Below are 20054 nucleotides of genomic sequence, written 5' to 3'. Positions count from 1 at the left end.
AGGATAATGAAGTCCAATTGCCAAGAAGCACAAGCTGCCTTTTCCCAAGTTAACTTCTCTTGGGAAGCCTGTGCTAGAGGAACAAAACAAACTTAAATTAGAAGGCTCAGTTTCCTTCATTTGCTGGATCATTAATCATTCCTTCAGTCTCATTGTGGAAGTTCTATCCTGCTTCTATCACAATTGTACACTTTGCAGCTATCCTATATCAGGAACCTTCAGCTATACTCGAGGATGGGTTTTAAATAGCATATTAGGAACTTGATAAAAATATATTTTTGTTACATCATTAACATCATATTGGAAATGCAAGGATCAAATTAACACCAGATAAATTTGGAAGATAACTACATCAGCCATGGCTCTCCATTAAACCCAAATTCCACTTCAATCACAGCAACTGGTGCTTATAAATATATAATGATGCTTTTCAGAATGAAAAAAGGTGTTGCCTCGTTAACTCAAGGGTAAATGTATGTGGGTAACATCATTATTATGTATTATCAAGAGGTCCACTGTGACTACTTGAGCAGGTCAGAGACTGAATACCCTGTAGTGAGGGACTTGCCTGATATCCCAAAGGCTTTCCACCGTCTACAAGGCAGAAGTAAAAAAATCCACTTGTCTGGATGGGTACAGTTTGTGCTATTCTTAAGAACCTTATCCTGTCCCTGAACATTTATTTCTTCCACTGTCCATGCACAGCAGCTGCTGTGTATACTATTTATAAATTGCACTGTAGTTATTTCCCTGGGTTATTCCACCAGCATCTATCAATTCCACAGTGTATATCACCAAGACAGATAAGGGCAGCAGTTACACGGAACATGACCAGCTGCAGCCTCCAAGTTCCACACCATCCTGACTTGATGCCAATCCTTCATTATTGCTGGATCTAAATCCTCGAACTCTCCACCCATCAGTGATGTGGGAGGACCTTCACAAGAAGGACTGGAGCAGTTCCACCACCTTTTTTCTTTTTAAAATATTTTTATTGAGTTTAGCAAATAATCATAAATACAGAATTAACAATTACATAATAATTCATTTGTATACAAGTAAGCATGCACAAAAAAAAGCCAATGGGGAAAAAAGTAGATAAAACAACATCAATAATTGCTTATAATATATCAAAAAACATTTTATTGAAATGATCTATCCAACCATGTTAACCCATTTGTTGAAATAACTTGTATAAAATAAAGAAAAAAAACGTAAAACTAAATCTAATCTACCCCCTCCCTCTAATCAAGGTTCCCTTATAAATTAATGTTAAAAAATCAATAATGTGGAACCACTGGCAACCCCTGGGAGAACCACCAGGACATAATAATTGTTAATTCTTCCAATTATTAAAAAAAATTCTAAGAATAGGCCCCACATTTGCATAAATTGATGCTTTCTATCTTTAATATTATATCAATTTTTCTCTAAACTTAAATAGGACATTACATCATATAACCACTGTGTATGAGTAGGGGATGAATCATCTTTTTATTTGCATAAAATTGCTCACCTGGCTATCACATGGTAAAAGCTAAAATTTTTACTGAACACCACCACCTTCTCAAGATAAGGAGTAGAGAACAAATGTGGCTGTATCAGCAATGTACAGATCCCATAAAATGAGTGAATATATTTGGGGTGGCCTGGTTAGCATAGCAGTTAGCTCGATGCTATTACAGCGTCATCTACCAGGGTTCGAATCCCATGCTGTCTGTAAGGAGTTTTTACCTTCTTCCCGTGTCTGCGTGCATTTCCTCCGGGTGCCCTGTTTCATCCCACACTTCAAAAACATTCAGGTGTGGTCGGTTAATTGGGGTATTTGGGCAGCGGAAGCTTGTGGGCTGGAAGGGCCTGTTAACATGCTTTATGTCCAAGTGTTTTTTTAAAAAAACCATAGGAAATAACATTTCACTACATGTTGGTGACTAGGAGTCAAAGGACTCACACAAGTTGTGGGTTGCTGGAGACTGGCTCATGGGAAGCAGGTATTGGAACCAAGATTCAAGAGGGTGCTGAGGGAAAGATGGGCCCCTGAAGGGCCTCAGGCACTGAAGGCTTCATGATCATGTTGGAGGGTTGGATCTGGAGCTCGGTTTGCCGATAGTTTGAAATGGAGTTTTTGTGTCTACAGAGGCTGTGAGAGCACTGGAGGCAAATCCACGAACACTCAGTGTCTCTGAAGAGACTCTCTTTTGTTTCTCTTTCTCATATTGTTAGGGGTGTTGGGTAATGCTCATGGTGATCTGTTCGATCTATATCAGACAAAAATTGAAGTGTATCATGAATATTACATTTTTAATGTATTATTAAGTGACAATAAAAGGAATCTTTTGAAACTTTGAAGAGCAGGTGTAGGCCATCTGGCCTATTGAACCAGCATTGACATTTAATAAGATCATGGCTGTTCTTGCCGTGGACTCAACTCCACTTGCCCACCTTTACCCCACAACTCTTCATTATCCTACTATGAAAAAAACCTATGTGCCTTAAATATGTTTAAAAAGGCAGTCTCTACTGCTTCCTTGGGCAGAGAATTCCACAGATTCACTGCACTCTGACAAAAGCAGTTTCTCCTCATCTCTGTCCTAAATCCATTCTCCTGAATTTTGAGGCTATGTTCTCTACTTAGTCTCAGTGGAAACACTTTCTTGCCTCTGTCTTGTCTATCCCTTTCATAAGGCACGGTTAGCGTAGCGTAGCGCAATGCTGTTACAGTTCCTGCGACTTGGGTTTGAATCCAGCGCTATCTCTAAGGAGTTTGTATGCTCTTCTCCCCGTGTCTACGATGGTTCCCTTCCCTCCGGGTGCTCAGGTTTCCTCCCACCTTTCAAAAAAACGTACGGGGTGTTGGGCACTATCAGTAGCCCAATAATGATGCAGACAGAAGACTGAGGGGAATGATACGCTTTATTGAGTAAGAAACTGCTGGCCCGGGTCGAGACTAGGAAAATGAGCAGGAAGGGGACTTGACCTTTATGGCCATGGGAAGGATCAAGGGAGGAGCTAAGGCAGGGAGACACCCGGAGGGCGGGCCATCCAGTGCATACAGCCATATCACCACATTCACACACCCACCTTTTTTAAAAAAAGAACCCACCGGTAACAACAAAACCCAGAGGCAATACAACAGCAGAACAATAATAATTAACAACAACTGGATGCAAAAGCGGATGCCCCCCCCCCCCCCCACCCTGGCTAGAGTTTTGAGCCGCACAGGCGACCTCCTCTGTCTGCTGGTCCGCTCCTCCGAAGAGGGGGCCAACAGGGGAGTATCCGCTGCAGGAAATGTGGGGGTTGGGGTACTGGTGGTGGACTCTTGGAGTACTGGGGGGTCCTCCACAGCTGCAGGAGCGGTAGGAGCCTGGACGTCTGGCTGCAGGGTAGGCGGCTCGGACTCCAGGGCTGTGCTTGGATGTGGCACCATCGGATCCACAGCGTGGTCGGCAGCCGGCAAGGCAGTCTTGGGGTCTCTGGCCCTTCCTAGGTCTTGTATGGGCACAGTGTCCTCGTGGCCATTCGGGTACCTCACAAATGCATACTGGGGGTTGGCATGAATGTGGTGTACCGCTTCAACCAGTAGATCTGTCTTATGGCCTCTGACATGCCTCCGAAGGAGAACTGACCCTGGGGATGTCAGCCAGGGAGAGATGGAAGAACCATTTGCCGACCTTCTAGGGAAAGCAAAGAGGCATTCATGCGGGGTGGTTTTAGTAGCGGTCCAGAGTAATGACCAGATAGCATGGAAAGCTTCAGGCAAAACGTCCTGCCAGCGGGACACTGATAAATCTTTGGATCTGAGGGCCAGGAGCACTGCCTTCCAGACGGTGCCGTTCTCTCTTTCCACCTGGCCATTACCTCTAGGGTTATAGCTGGTGGTCCTGCTGGTGGCAATGCCTCTGGTCAGGAAGTACTGACACAGCTCCTCACTCATGAATGAAGTTCCCTGGTCACTATGAATGTAGTCGGGGTACCCAAACAGAGTGAAGATACTGCCTAGGGCCTTGATGACCATGGCTGAGGTCACATCTGGGCAGGGAATTGCAAAGAGGAACCTGGAAAATTTGTCCACCGCCGTCAGGAAGTAGGCGTTCCTATTTGTGGTCAGGAGAGGGTCCTTGAAATCGACACTGAGTCATTTGAAAAGGCAGGTGGCCTTGATGAGGTGTGCCTTTTCTGGCCGGTAAAACTGAGGCTTACATTCGGCGCAGATTTGGCATTGTCTGGTCATGGACCAGACATCCTAGACGGAGTAGGACCTTGACCTGATAAAGTGATAGAACCTCATGACTCCAGGGTGGCACAGACTGTTGTGCAGACCTGGAGATGGTCGAGATGTGTACTGGCGCACGCCCCTCGGGATAGGGCATCCCAACTGGTACAAGATGTCATAGTTGTAGGTGGATAACTCAATCCTCCACCTCAGAATCTTGTCATTTTTGATTTTACCCCATTGTTTGGCACTGAACACGAAGGCCACTGCCCTCTGATCAGTCAACAGGGTAAATCTTTTACTGGCTAGGTAGTGCCACCAGTGGCACACTGCCTCAACGATTGCTTGCGCCTCCTTCTTGACGGAGGAGTGCCGGAGTTTGGGACCATGAAGGGTGCGCGGAAAAAATGCTATCGGCCTCCCTGCCTGGTTTAATGTGATGGCTAGCGCGAAGTCGGAGGCATCGCTTTTCACCTGGAAGGGAAGGAACTCATCCACAGCATGCATCGTGGCCTTAGCGATGTCCCCACAGATCTGATTAAAAGCAACTTGGGCCTCCACCGATAGTGGAAAAGTGGTTGACCGAATTGGGGGATGGGCCTTATCGGCATAGTTGGCACCCACTGCGCATAGTATGAGAACAGCCCTAGGCATCTTTTCAACGCCTTCAGGCTGCTTGGGACAGGGAGTTCCAGAAGTGGTCGCATGCAGTCAGGGTCAGGAGCAATGACACCATGTGCCATGACGCATCCAAGAAGGGCCAGGCGCTTTGTGTTGAACACACACTTGTTGTATGTCAAGTTAAGTAACTTGGCTGTACGCAAGAACTTGGCAAGGTTTGCATCGTGGTCCTGCTGATCATGGCTGCAGATGATGACATTGTCAAGGTAGGGGAACGTTGCTGTCAGCTCGTGTTCCTCCACTATCTGGTCCATCACTCTCTGGAAAGCAGAAACACCATTAGTAACACCAAAGGGCACCTGCAGGAAGTGGAAGAGTTTCCCATTGGCTTCGAGTCCAGTATAGATTTGATTGCTCGGTAAGCCGACTTGAGGTTAATTGTCGAAAAAAATCCTGTATTTGGCGACCTTGTTGACCAAGTCGGCTATATGGGGGAGTGGGTACACATCCAGCTGAGTGAAGCGGTTGATGGTTTTGACTATAGTCAATTACTATACGAGGCTTGCCCGCCCCTCTGACCACGAGGACCTGTGCTCTCCAGGAGCTGGTGCTCGGGGCTATGATCCCCTCTGCCAGGAGTCGCTGAACCTCAGCCCGGATAAATTGCATATCCTCCGAGCTATAGCGCCGACCTTTGGTGGCGATGGGTTTGCAATCCGGGGTGAGGTTCGCGAACAGCGACGGAGGGGGTACCCGCAAGGTGGTGAGGCCATAGGTCGTAGCTGGGGTTCGAGTGCCGGGACCGCTGGACGGCGCTGAGGACTGAGTGCCAATGTCGCTGAACAGTGCCGGTGATTGGGTGCTGGGACCTCAGGATAGTAACGGGGCCAACTGTCCGGTCGGGGATGGTCACCCGAAAACTGAGGGTTGCGAACAGTCAACGGTGTTTGGGGGCCTCCGAACACACCGTCACACTCCTAAACTGACTCTGAAAGTCAAGGCCCAGGAGGATCGGTGCGCAGAGCCAGGGGATGATTAATAACACAAAGTCGTTATAACATTCCCCCCCCCCCCACCACCGTCAGCGACGCTACACAATACCCCCGGATACTCGTCTGTTGGTCCCTGGCTGCCATTGAAACCATTCCAGTCATGGGTCGGACCAGGAGGGAGAGTCTCTGGACCACATCAGAACGTACGAAGCTTTCCATACTGCCGCTATCAAAAAGACAGTTAATTTTTATCTCCATTCACCTCGATCTGCATCATTGAGTTCGAGATTGGGTGAGGACTGGCTTGATTTAGTGTCACTGAAGCGAGGAGTGGCGTTCGTTCATCGTCGCCGTCGGTGGAGAGGCCCGCCAAAGGTGGCGACCTCCATGTTGACCACGCAGCATCGAATGAAGAAGAAGCCATAAGTGGAGTCAAGGCAGTCGTAAGTGACGTCACTAGTGTGGTAGACCGAGGTGCCGAGGTTGGGAGCAGTGGCTGGTAAGATGGTGCTACCCTCTCTGCGCACGCAGTCAGGACTGGAATGCTCTTCAGGAACGCACACCGCACTGCTTGCTGGCTGTGATGGGGACCCACAGACCTTTGGTAGTGGCTCCTCTTTCCACAACCCAAGCACGTCGCACCTTTTGCGGGGCAGAGGCGCTTCGCGTGCTTGGCCTGCCCGTAGAAGTTGCATTTTGATGATGCGGTCGGTGTGATTGCAGCCGCAGTCAGGTCGTTGATGCCTGATGTTGAGTCCCAGATGGCCCTCGTGGTGGAACATACACAGTTGGCCCATTTCTGCCTGCAATCGACACCACTTGGCACTGGGCCGAGTCCAGAATTCTGACCAGTTCAATAGCCTTTTTGAGAGGGAGCAGGCCCTCCTCGAGGAGTCTTTGCTGGATATAGTCCGACCTCAACCTCGACACACAGGCGTCTCTGATCTGCTCTTCCACGCACTGGTTCAGTGATATCATGCCCAGGCCCGTGAGATCCCCCCAACAGTCTTTTCCCAGTGTGACAAGGACTGGATGAACTCTTCAGCAGACTCACCAGGCTGTTGTTTCCGTGATGCCAGCAGGTAACGGGAGTAAACCGAGTTCACCTTGGATTTATAGAGCACCCCACAGCTCAGCCATCGCCTCGGTGTAAGTTGTGCAGCCTTGGATGGTCAGGTAGGCCTCCTGGCTGACTCGTGCTTGAAGGATCTTGAGCTTCTTTTCATCCAAGTTGACCACCTCCGCAGCAGCATTGAGGAAATTATTAAAACAGTTCACCCACTTCTCGAAGAGTACCAATGCACCTGGGACTTGGAGTCTACTTCCAGCCGTTCAGGGCGCAGCAATTTCTCCATAACCGGAGAGTTCCAAAAACTTGCTCAATAAATTGTTGAGCACTATTGGTAGCCCAATAATGACGCAGACAGAAGACTGAGGGGAACAATAGAGTTTATTGAGCAAGAGACTGCTGGCCTGGGTCTGGGCTAGGAAAATGAGCGGGAAGGAGAGGGGACTCGACCTTTATGGCCAAGGGTCACATGGGAAGGATCAAGGGAGGACCTAAGGCAGGGAGACACCCAGAGGGCAGGCCAGCCAGTGCATACAGTCATATCACCATATGGGTTTGTCGGTCAATTGGATGTAAATGGGTAGCACAGGCTCATGGGCCGGAAGGGCCTGTTACCGTGCTATATATCTAAAAACAATATTATAATTTTATATCTTCTGAATTCCAGTTAGTATAGTGCCAGACAATTTGATTTCTCGTCATAGGCTAACTCCCTCATCTCCAGAATTAACACGGTGAGCCTCCTCTGCACCGCCTCCAAAGCTAGTATAAGCTTTCGCCGATAAGGAGATGAGAACTGCACACAGTACTCGAGGTGTGACCACCAGTACCCTATTCAGTTGCAGCAGAACCTCCCTGCTCTTAAATTCAATCCTCTAGCTTGAAATTGCTCATGGAAAGAAAATAATTTATCAAATGATACACCATTTCATATCATTAACCTCTGTATTGTTAATGCTAGTATATGCGTACATTTATGGTAGCTCTGTCTTCAACTAATTACTTGCAGATGACTCAATTAAGAGACATGGGATCGATCAGAATAATAATTACATAACTTTGTATTTAAAACAAATGAAGAAATTTTGAAACTTCTCCAAGTATTTCCATGTTCATACCCAATTGCATTGAACATACTTTTAAAGGAAAGAATGGAAGAAATACTATTGTCAGTGTGTGTGAAACAAAGAATTTTATTTTTTTATAAATTTAGAAATAAAGAATGGTAACAGTAACAGGCCTTTCTGGCCCATGAGCCTGTGCCTCCCAAATAGACGCATGTAACCAATTAGCCCACTAACCCCATACATCTTTGAAAGGAAGAGAACTGGAGCACCCAGAGAAAACTCAGAGAGGAATGTACAAACGTCTTCTTATTGGCCTAATCCATCATCCATTCATTCTATCTATTTCCACTCCCCTAAAGCAAGCAAGCAAATTAAGCCAACACATGTCAAACTTTGTCCAGGGTCCTGATCACTTTTTAAAAAATTAATTTAAATCCAAGCCACAAAATAAGCTTATTTGCAAATATGACACCAATACAGATATTATTCCAATCTTGTCTGTATCCAGTAATTTACAGTTAATTGGCTTATTTTTCAAAAACAAACTGCTGGAGGAACTAAATGGGTTAGGCAACATCTACGGAGTAAAGAGCTCTTTTGCGTCAAAACCTTGCTTCAGGATTGATAAAGCAGAGGGAAGATAGGCTCTATTAAAGAGAATAGGAGATGGATTCAGTAGACCAATGAGTGATGGACCAGTTGAAGAATTGGATGACAGTGATAGTTGCAAGCAAAAAACAGTTGGGGGGCAGGTGAAGCCAGGAGAGGGGACAAGAGGGTGGAGACAGCTGCTGAAGGAAGGAGATTGGCTCAGCCATGGGAGGGAGAGAGAATGTTAATACTCATGGTGGAGAAATTCAGCAGGCTCCACAGCATCCATAGGAGGTAAAGATATATAACTTTTGCGTCATCCCTGAGCCCTTGGCCAAGGTATGGGCAAAAGGTAGGCATTTGCCTAAATAAAAAGGTGGGGGAGGAGCACAGGCCAACAGCCAAGGTGCCATGGATAGGATGGGAGGAGAAAAAAGCTGAGAAGTTATTGAGGGAGAGGGGTAGCTCTATGACTGCAGAGCTGGAGGAAAGATAGAAGAATAGGGAAAGGGAGAGGTGGGGATCGTGGGGAGGGGAATCATGGTCTGAGGGGAACACTGGGTGAGGGAAATATGATGGGATATGTGTAAGCCTTGGATAAATGGAGAAGGTAGGGAAGTGGAAAGGAACTGGGTGAAAGGAGGTATGAGGGACATGGAAAAAAGGATGTATGAGAAAAGCTAGGTGGATGTGAAGAAAAGAGAAAGGGAGGGAAGGAATTACTTGGTATTGGAGAATTCAATGTTCAGATGAGGTGTTTCTGGTTTATATTCCTCCTTTATACATCTCTCCCTTTATCTCTACTTTTTCTGCACTAAATATTGCTTCCCACACTTTAACCATCTTATGAAGTGTTAACCCCTTTTGTCTCTTTTCTGGTATTTGAAGTACTATTAATTTGATGCACCTCCTTCAATCTGGTACTCAGGAAGTGCCCTCTGAGGAGATTGGATTGCAGAGCACCTACAGTCTGTCCTCAATGGCCATCCTGAGCTCCCAGTTGCATGTCATTTTATCTCCCTAATATCATACCAACCTTTTTGCCCTTGGCCTTCTCCACTATTACAGTGAGGCCATCAAAACTAATAGCACCTCCGATTTCACTTGAACAGCCAACAGCCTCCACCTCCTGTGTTGCTTTTCTACTTCCACCAGTCCAGCTGAGTTCTTTTTACTTTTTTTCAACTTTTCCATCCTCCTCTCTGACCTTGTTACCTGGACAGCACCCTTCCTCACTTGGTTCTATCTGCCCATCATCCTTCTGCTTCACCTGGTTCCACCAATCATTTACCAATCTGTGCCTCACCCCATCTCCTCATTTCTATATACTAACTATATTCCCTGCTACAGTCTCAGTTCTGATGCAGGGCCTCAACCTGAAATAGCACATAGAACACTACAGCACAGTACAGGCCTTTCGGTCCTCAACCATATATTCCTTAAAAATATACTAAACCCTCCCTATTCTGCAACCTTCTCTTTTTCTTCCATCCATGTGGCTATCTGATACCCCTCTTATACAGAAATCACACTTAATTGGTGTGTGAATGACCAGTGTTTAAAGCCAGGTTGGGTCGTTCACACAGAACCAAGAAAAGCCGGGTCGAAACGCATTGGCTCTAATACTGCTTACCTTAGTGGGTAATACACAGGATGAAAATTACCCCCATACTGCGTTCATTGCACTTATACAGGTAAGTGAAGCAGTTAAAAGGTGGTTAATTCTCGTCTTTTAACTGCTGTGTAAAAGGGGTATAAGAGTCTCTTAAATGCCCCTAGTGTCTCTTCCTCTACCACCATCCCTGCCAAATCATTCTCGGCACCCATAACTCTTTTTTTTTTAAAAAAAACAACTTATCCCTGATATCTTCCCTAAACTTCCTTCCCTTCACTTTGTACAGATGTCCTCTGGTGTTTGCTGTTCCTGCCTTGGGGTAAAGGTGCTGGATGTCTAACCTATCTATGCCTCTCATATGTTGACCATACTTCCACAGATGCTGCTTGACTCTGAGTTCTTCCACAGATTTTTTGCACCAATTTGAAGTTTTCTCTACTCTTTTCTGAGCTGCTGCTCTGATATTCATAATATAAAAGAGATAGTTCCTAAAACTGATCCCTGTATCTGGGTACAGTGGTTCTTTGTCACTGCCACTGCCTTCACTGAGTTAAATCTGAACTAAAGCTCCTCTTCTATTCCATATTATTTTTGCCTTGCCAAAATATAAATATAAAAACATTCATGGAATTTATTTTACCAGCCAATGAAGACAGTGGCAGTGTATGAAGCAACTTGTGACAAAGAATCACTGTACCTGGACGTAATCATCAGTATTTGGGAGTATTCTTTCATGGTACTATGAATATCAGAGCAGCAGATCTGAAAAAAAATGTTGACATGGATTCAATTTTGTGCAAAAAAATTTCATTACTTGAGAATCTTCTTTGAATCCATATATATTTGTCCACGAAACTAGATCTCCATGTTCTCTTCTTCCTTTTCCTGTAATAATGCATCCTATTAAAAAATGATACCATTCACATATGAAATTTTGATACTCCCTACTAGACAGAAATAAAACAAGTAGAATCTATTGAAAACACCATGATGGAAAGAATTATGTTTGGTTGTGATGTCATTTAAGGAGAGCTAATGGGGTTTGTTTAGAGATTGTAGATAATTGGATGTCTCATGGTAAGATTATGCTTATACTCATTGGAGTTTAGAAAAATGAGAGGTTATGGTTGTTTATTTTGTTTTTCCCTTGTCTGCCTGTTTTCTGTGCATATAATTGTTGTGTCAATGTCAACATTTGATCCATAAATTTACAGACTTGTTTCTATAGATTAACATCAAACATCTGTACTGTAACATTCCAATAAACTGGCATCCTTTAGACATTGCTGATACCTGAGCAGCAGATTTTCCAGATTATTTGAAGGTGCCTGAAACCCAAATACACTGTATTTCACGGGTTATACAGCAATATAACCAATTTTCTTATGAACCCAGTGTGTTAAAAGGGAGTGGGAAATACTTGAGCACACTTGACCTAGCTCTGTTGAAAACCTACCCATGTTCCTAACCCTTGGAGTTCTGACTCCTAAACTGAGCTTCATACCCATCCAGACCATAGCCTAGCCACTCTTGTGATCTTCAGTTCAAGCTTCAGATTAATGAGTGAGCTGGATGCCAGACCATCAAGAATTCCAAACCATCAGGAGACAGATTCTTTGAAATATTTACAAGAATCTTTGGTTCAATTTGGGGAGTTATCTGGGTATAAGGTGAATTGGGATAAGAGTGAGATATTGCCAATTTTGGAAGAGGATTATAAAGTGTGTAAAAATATTATAAAATTAACATGGTCTGATAAAATTAAATATTTAGGGGTAACTATGAATGCAAATGATCAATCTTTATATAAGTTAAATTATGTACCCTTATTGAAAAAGATTAAATTGAATTTGATTAAATAGAAGGATCTTCCATTAACATTAATAGGTCATGTAAATTGTATTAAAATGAATATTTTTCCTTGTATTCAATATTTATTCCAGTCAATACCGTGTTTACTTTCAAAGGGTTTTTTTTCAGGATTTGAATAAGGTGGTGAGGAAATTTTTATGGAGGGGAAAATTAGCTCGAGTAGCTTTACAGAAATTGACATAGAAATACGCATTCTTCCAAAATTACTACGAAGTTGCACAGCTGAAGTTTATAAGTAGAATGATGGATATTAATCAGCCTCCTAGTTGGGCTAAGGTGGAGTTAGCCTGTATTTCTGAATTTGATGTTCATCAGTTTATATATAAGTGGAATTTGAATTTATTGCAAGGATTTATTACCAGTATTAAAACATTTGTTAAAGATATGGGTTAAAAGAAATAAGGTTATTGGAACAAAGGGTTAAATTATCAATTCAAACTCCATTATATCAAAATCAGCTTATTCCTTTTTCAATGTTTAATAGGTATTTAAAGATGTGGTATTTTCAGGGTATAAAAGTGATTCAGGATTGTTTTGAAGAAGGACAGTTTCTTTCTTTTTAATCAATTGAGGGAGAAATTTGATATACCAGTAAATTTTTTATTTGTGTATTATCAACCCCAAACTTTGATAAGGGATAATTATGGTAAAGAGATGAGTTTACCTAAGTTAATGAAATTTGAATCTTTGATTTCCTTTATATCAAAGAGAGGTTTTATTTCAGATATGTATCGATTGTTACAGGAAACTATGGAAAAACTGAATTTGGAGAAATCTAGAAATAAATGGGAATGTGATTTAATTTATGTTATACCTCAAGAGGATTGGGAGGTTATGTGTCATGAAGGGGTAACTAAATTGACTAATGTAAGATATGGTTTGGTTAACTACAATTTTTTGCATCAGTTATATTTGACTCCTGAGAAATTGAAAAAATATGGATTTAGTAATTCGGATTCTTGTTTTAGATGTGGGTTAAGTACTGGAACTTTTTTGCATGCAGTTTGGTCTTGTGATAGGGTAAAACCATTTTGGGAAAAAGTCAGGTTGGTTTTGGAGAAATTATATAAAATTAAATTACCATTAGATCCAGAGATTTTTTTTTGTTGGGTTTTATGGTTTCGTTGACTGGCTTGGGGTTGGATAAGTTTCAAATTGCATTTGTTTGTCTTGCAATATCTGTAGCATGAAAATATGTAGCAATTACTTGGAAAGACAATGTAGAGATTAATATAGTCTGTTGGCATAATAAATTGAGATCTTGTATACATATATATATGGAGAAAATAACATAATTTACATGATAATTACTTATTGTTAAAATTTGGACATCTTATTGAAAATATATGGGTTTGGAAATATCTTAAAATACTGTATATGTTTTATGTTTTTTTGGCTCCCCTTAAGGGTGCTGGCTGAGGGAGGCTTATTATATTGATTAAAAATCTTTTTTTCTGCTGTTGTTATTGATTTTACATTGTTTTTAAAAGTTTATAAATAAAGTTTTTTTAAAAAAAGAAGACAGATTATTGGGTTTACTGTCACTATGTGCCCCTCCTTTCTGAATCTAGTTAATTTGTAATGTTGCAGCATTGGTTTAAACCCACCCCTCCACTCTCCATGAGGTAATTGGTACTAATTGTACTCAGAACCTTGTTGGAGGCCTGCTCCATGTACTGAGTTACATTTACAGCACTTGAGATATTAGTTGTTTAAGTCATGAAGGCCCTGGTTTGCAGAGGATTTCCAGATGTCAGCTGAGCAAGGGGAAAGTGTTCATAATTGGCTTTAGACTCATGTATTTAATAATTTTTTTGCTTGAAAAAGAGCAGTTTCACTTTCAAGCTGATCATATATACTCATACTGGGCCAAAAAATTGGTGCTCCAAAACAGGTAAAATCTAGTGTACCCAACCAGAGGGCTGGCTTTAAAGAAAAAAAGATCTAAATTGGTAAAATTTACCTCTAAACTAAGTCCAGTTTTATCTTTCTGCCTCCATTCCTTCTTTTTCTTCCCTTCCCCACCCACCCTACCTCCCTGTCATCTATACCTTCCTTCGAGGAGAGCACATCTTTCTTACCCCTCTGCCTCATCACCTCCTGGCTCTCCCCCACCCACCTATAGTCACGTCACCTGCCAGCCTGTGCTTCTCCTCCATTCTTTTATTCAGGTGTCTGCCTGCTTGTTACTATTCCTGATGAAGGGTTTTTGGCCAGAACTGTTGACTGTCTATTGCTTTCCATGGATGCTGCCTAATCTGCTGTATTCCTTTGTTTTGACACACTTGTATGCAGCCTGCATGATAGCCAAGGGCAACATGTGCAGAGATTGCATTTACTACCTTATCTCTGCAGAGGTGCAGCTTTGCACGTTCCTTGCCCAGCCAGTGCTCCTGATCGAGCTGTTTTACTGTCTTCTCATGATATCCCTTGATTCCTTTACTATCCAGAAATCTATAGCTATCTGTTTGGAATAAACTTGGAAACTGAGCTTCCTTAAACATTCACGATGGAGAATTGCAAAGATTCACCACCCTCTGAAAAATAAAATCACAGTCCTGTATAGCCAACTCCTTACTTTTGTGTCCTGTTGTTCTGGACCCTTCAGCCAGGGGACCTTTCCTTCTTGTATCCATTTAATTCATCATACAATTTAGTATATTTCATTAAGATCCCATTTCATTCTTATAAACTCTAGAGGCCTAGCCTCCTCACTCCCTCCTCATATGGCAAACCCACCGCTTAGAAAACTGGTGAATTTTCTTTGCACTTCCTCTGTAGTAAATATTTACTTTCTTTGGAAAATAGACCAAAACTGTACAGAATTTGCCATGCTCTATCTAATTATAGAAAGACATTTATATTCTGTGCTCAAATCCTTTTGCAATATGAAAGCTAACATACCATCTGCCATAAAAAGCCTGTTGTTGTGATTATTTTCTAGCACTACATAGAAACATAGAAAATAGGTGTAGGAATAGGCCATTTGGCCCTTCAAGCCTACACCGCCATTCATTTTGATCATGGCTGATCATCCACTCAGTACCCTGTTCCAGCTCTCTCTCCATACCCCCTGATCCCCCTAATCATAAGTACTAAATCTAACTCTATAGCTATGGAACCGGCCTCAATCACTTCCTGTGGTAGAGAATTCCATAAATTCATCACCCTCTGAATGAAAAAATTCTTCCTCATCTCAGTCCTAAAAGACTTCCCCTTTATCCTTAAACTTTGACCCCTGGTTCTAGACTTGCTCAACATTGGGAACAATCTTCCTGCATCTAGCCTGTCAAATCCCTTAAGAATTTTGAACGTTTCTATTAAATCTCCTCTTAATCGTATAAACTCTAGCAAGTACAAGCCCAGCCGTTCTAACCTTTCTTCATATGCATCCCTGGTATCAATCTGGTAAACCTTTTCTGCACTCTCTCCATGGCAATGATGTCCTTCCTCAGATAAGGAGACCAAAACTGAACACAATACTCCAGGTGAGGTCTCACCAAGGCCCTATACAACTGCTTCAATACCTCTCTGCTCCAGTACTTAATCCTCTTGATATGAATGCCAACATACCATTCGCCTTTTTTTGACTGCTTGCTGCACCTGCCTGCCCACTTTTAATGACTGATGCACAGCGACACCCAGGTCTCTTTGCATCTCCCCTTTTCCTAAATGGATACCATTAAGATAGTACTCAGCCCTCCCATTCTTTCCTCCAAAGTGGATAACCACACACTTATCCACATTATATTGCATCTGCCATGCATTTGCCCACTCACCCAACCTGTCCAAGTCACCCTGCACACTTTTAACAGCCTCTACACAGCTCACAATCCCACCCAGCTTCGTGTCATCTACAAACTTGGAAATTCTATTTTCTATTTGATCATCTAAATCATTAATATATATCGTAAATAACTGGGGTCCGAGCACTGAGCCTTGTGGTGCCCCACTAGTAACTGACTGCCATTCCGAAAAGTACCCATTTATTCCTACTCTTTGCTTCCTATCTGTCAACCAATTCTCTATCCACCTCAATACCATATCCCCTATACCGTGTGCCTTAAGTCTGTATAGTAATCTCCTGTGTGGGACCTTATCAAAAGCCTTCTGAAAATCCAGGTCAACCACATCCACTGGTTCTCCCCTATCCACTCTACTAGTTACATCCTCAAAAAATTCAATAAGATTAGTCAAATACGATTTTCCCTTCATAAAACCATGCTGGCTATGACCAATGAATTCACCACTTTCCAGATGTGCCGCAATCACATCTTTAATAACTGACTCTAACATTTTCCCCACTACCGATGTCAAGCTAACAATATGTCAAGCTATAATTCCCTGATTTTTCTTTTTCTCCCTTTTTAAAAAGTGGAGTTACATTAGCTATCCTCCAGTCCTCAGGAACTACTCCAGAATCTAAAGAGTTTTGAAAAATTATAAACAATGCATCCACTATTTCATGGGCTACTTCCTTTAGCACTCTGTGATGCAGACCATCTGGCCCTGGGGACTTGTCTGCCTTTAATCCCTTCAATTTATCCAACACAACCTCATAACTTATACTTATTTTCCCCAGTCCTTCTGCCACATTAGCCCCATGATCCCCTATTATTTCCTGAAGATTATTCATATTTTCCCTAGTGAAGACCTAACTAAAGTAATTACTTAATTGGTCTGCCATGTCCTTGTTCTCCATGACCAATTCACCTGTTTCTGACTGCAAGGGACCCACATTTGTCTTTACTAGTCACTTTCTCTTTACATATCTATAAAAACTTTTGCAGTCATTTTTTATGTTCCCTGCCAACTTTCTCTCATAATCTCTTTTGCCTTTCCTGATTAATCCCTTTGTCTTCCTCTGTAGAACTCTGAATTTTTCCCAATCCTCTGGTATTCTGTCTTTCCTGGCTAGTCTATACGCTTCCTTTTTACACTTGATACTCTCCCTGATTTCCCTTGTTACCCTCCTTGAGTTATTCTTTTTCCAAACCGGGATGAACAAACGCTGTATTTCATCCAGGTGATCCTTAAATGCTTGCCATTGCCTTTCTACAGTTAATCCTTTAAGTAACATTTGCCAATCTAACTTAATCAATTCGTAGCTCATACCCTCAAAGTCACTCTTCTTTAAGTTCAGAACCTGAGTTACAGAATTAACCCTGTCACTTTCCATCCTAAATGTAAAATTCCACCATATTGTGGTTACTCTTGCCCAAAGGGCTTCGCACAACAAGATTGTTAATTAACCCTTCCTCATTACTCAGAACCCAGCCTAGGATGGCCTGTTCCCTCGTTGGTTCTCCAACATACTGTGTTAGAATACCTTCTAAGAAATCGTCCTCATCAGTACCCTTACCAATTTGATTCATCCAGTCTATATGGAGATTAAAGTCACCCATTATAACTGCCTTGCTTTTGTTGCACGCATTTCCAATTTCCTGTTTAATGCCATCCCCAACCTCTCTACTACTGTTAGGTGGTCTATATACAACTCCCACTAACGTCTTCTGCCCCCTTGCATTTTGCAGCTCTACCCACATTGATTCCACATCATTCAAGCTAACATCCTTCCTTTCTATTGCTTTTAACTCCTCTCTAACCAACAATGCTACCCTACTTCCTTCTCCTTTCTGTCTGTCCCTCCTGAATATTGAAAATCCATGAATGTTAAGCTCCCAGCTTGAAGCCATGTCTCTGTGATCCCAACTATATCATAGTCATTTACAGCTATCTGCCCATTCACTACAGTGCAAAGATCAGTCAGCTCAGCACAATTAAAAAAATCCTGTAAAGGACATGCCATTAAAACCCACTTGATAATTTCCCATGTGGTTTCTTACAGAGAGTGAGAAACATAGGTGGTAGGCTGGACAATTGGTAACCAATTTCAAACGTTAAGGAACACTGATGACATCACAGGTATAAGTGACACCCTATTCCAGGTGAATTGCACCTCGACAAATTTCCTATGGAGATAATCTAGAGCATGCACAAAAGTGTTATGGGTATTTCAGGCATGGAAAGATGTGCAAATTTGTCCAATCTGTAATCCATACTTTCTAAATAAATCTCTAAATAATTTGCTTCCCAATAATCAAAATGCATTACTTTCACAATAGTCAAACAGCAAGAAAAGAATAGCCTGTAGAATTAAATGAAGTACTGCTAGAAATATTCCTGAATTTTCAACATTAGTTTGAATTTTTAAAAACTGTATTTTTTTATTTCCATGGTAGAAGCGGATTCAGGCCGTTGCTACCCATGCTGCCCAATTACACCCAATTAGCATACAACCTTGTTAATTTTGAAGAGCAGGAGGTAACCGGAGCACCCAGGGAAAACCCATGCAGGTCACAGGGAGAGGGTAAAAACTCCTTACAGACATCGCTGGATTCGAAGCCGGGTTACTGGCACTGAAATAGAGTTGCACTAACCGCGACGTTAACCATGCAGCCCTCTACTTGAATCCCTGTCGTCTCTAAAATATCAATCTTTTTATACCCTGTTTTTCATTTGTAATAAGTTGAAACATCTGTCCCCTCCTCCATCAACATGTTAGAATTTAAAAACATAAATTTGGTTGGTGTGTTTTGAAGAGCTGCCTGTCGTTATATGAACCATGCAAATATAATTGAAGCTGAATGTTACTTTGCGTGAGCTCCCAGAATGTTTTAAGGGATCCTGATTAAATGAAGTCTGAACATTAGGATACTGATTAGACAATTTTAACTTTTATAAACTGCTTATATTGCAAGTACTTTTGCTTAATTTCATCATAGTTTTGTGCAGTTAACATGTAAAAGTCAGTCAGAATTCCTTGTGCCTATTTCAGTTCAATTCCATTGATCTGTAAACGTGGATTTTCCAAAGGGCAAGTCATAGGTCTTTTTTTTTTTATCACAATTTGTAACTGGTGAAATATTTTATGTTTGCTTCAACAACCCATCACAGTTTGATATAATGCAGGCCAGAAGCAGATGTGGAGCACAATATTTGAGTTTTGAAACTCTACCTAATTAATTGGAACCATGTGTGGTGCATTGTGAAATCTGAACTTAGTTTGTGAACTGGCTAGTGGAAATCATTATATCCATTGTCAGTGGGGGGAGTACTGTGGAAACAGTGACCATAATTCCATTATTTTTAAATAGTTATGGGAATAAAAATAGAAATGGTCCAGAAATAAAAATCCTAAATTGAGAGAAGGCTAATTTTGATGACATTAGATAGGAACTTGCAAAGATTGATTGGGAGAAGCTCTTTGCAGATATAGGAACCTCGGGCAAAGTGGGAGGCTTTAAAAAGTGAGATTGGGAGAGTTCAGGGACAAAGCATGTTCCTGCTAGAATGAGAGGCAAGGCTGCCAAGATTGGGAAACCCTGGTTTATGAGATGTATATCGAGGTTTTGGTCAGGAAATATAAGGAGACCTATATCAGTTTTAGGAGTACAAGGAATGTAGGAGTGTACGAGAGAGAAGTCAAGATGGCAAAAAGAAGACATAATAACATAGCTTTGAAAGATGAGGAAAATCCTAAAATATCCTACAGTATAATAAGAACAAAAGGGAGATTAGGGAAAGAATGGGGCTGAAGGGCAAGTTGTGTGTGTGAGGTCACACCTGGAGAACTCAGTATGCTCTGAGGATCCTTCCCACCCCAGACACACACTATTCTTCCTCATCCCATCGGGGAGAAGATTCAGAGCGTGAAATTGTTTACCACCAGGCTTAAAGACATTTTCTTCCCACAGCTAATATGCTGTCCTTGCTATAATGCCCTCCATAATGTTTGGGACAAAAACACAATTACTCATTTATTTACCCTTGTGCTCTACAGTTTTAAATTTGTAATCAAACAATTCATATGTAATTAAAGTGCACATACCAGATTTTATTCAAGGTTATTTGTATACATTTTAGTTTGACTATGTAGAAATTATAGCACTTTTTGTACATGATTGGTATCCAATATTTTCAAATGTCAGCAATGATGTTTGTAGCAGCA

The 20054-nt window shown here is 42.0% G+C and overlaps 1 protein-coding gene across 9 annotated transcripts in view; it reads left to right on the top strand.

The window, feature by feature from the left end:
- The window catches only part of plpp1a (phospholipid phosphatase 1a), a 126974-nt gene that overhangs the window by 94761 nt on the left and 12159 nt on the right, over window positions 1–20054 (top strand). The window contains exon 7 of one of the 9 annotated variants that reach the window (XM_069924372.1): window positions 2138–2201. The exons of the other annotated variants lie outside the window; for them this stretch is intronic. Coding sequence (XP_069780473.1) covers window positions 2138–2186 — 49 coding nt within the window. The 3' untranslated portion in view covers window positions 2187–2201. Of the gene's footprint in view, window positions 1–2137; window positions 2202–20054 lie in introns of those variants that run through there. 9 annotated transcript variants of the gene reach the window in all.

Source organism: Narcine bancroftii, chromosome 3 (genome assembly GCF_036971445.1).
Source record: "Narcine bancroftii isolate sNarBan1 chromosome 3, sNarBan1.hap1, whole genome shotgun sequence".
Classification (NCBI taxonomy): Eukaryota; Metazoa; Chordata; class Chondrichthyes; order Torpediniformes; family Narcinidae; genus Narcine; species Narcine bancroftii.
This window is presented reverse-complemented; position numbering and strand designations above follow the sequence as displayed.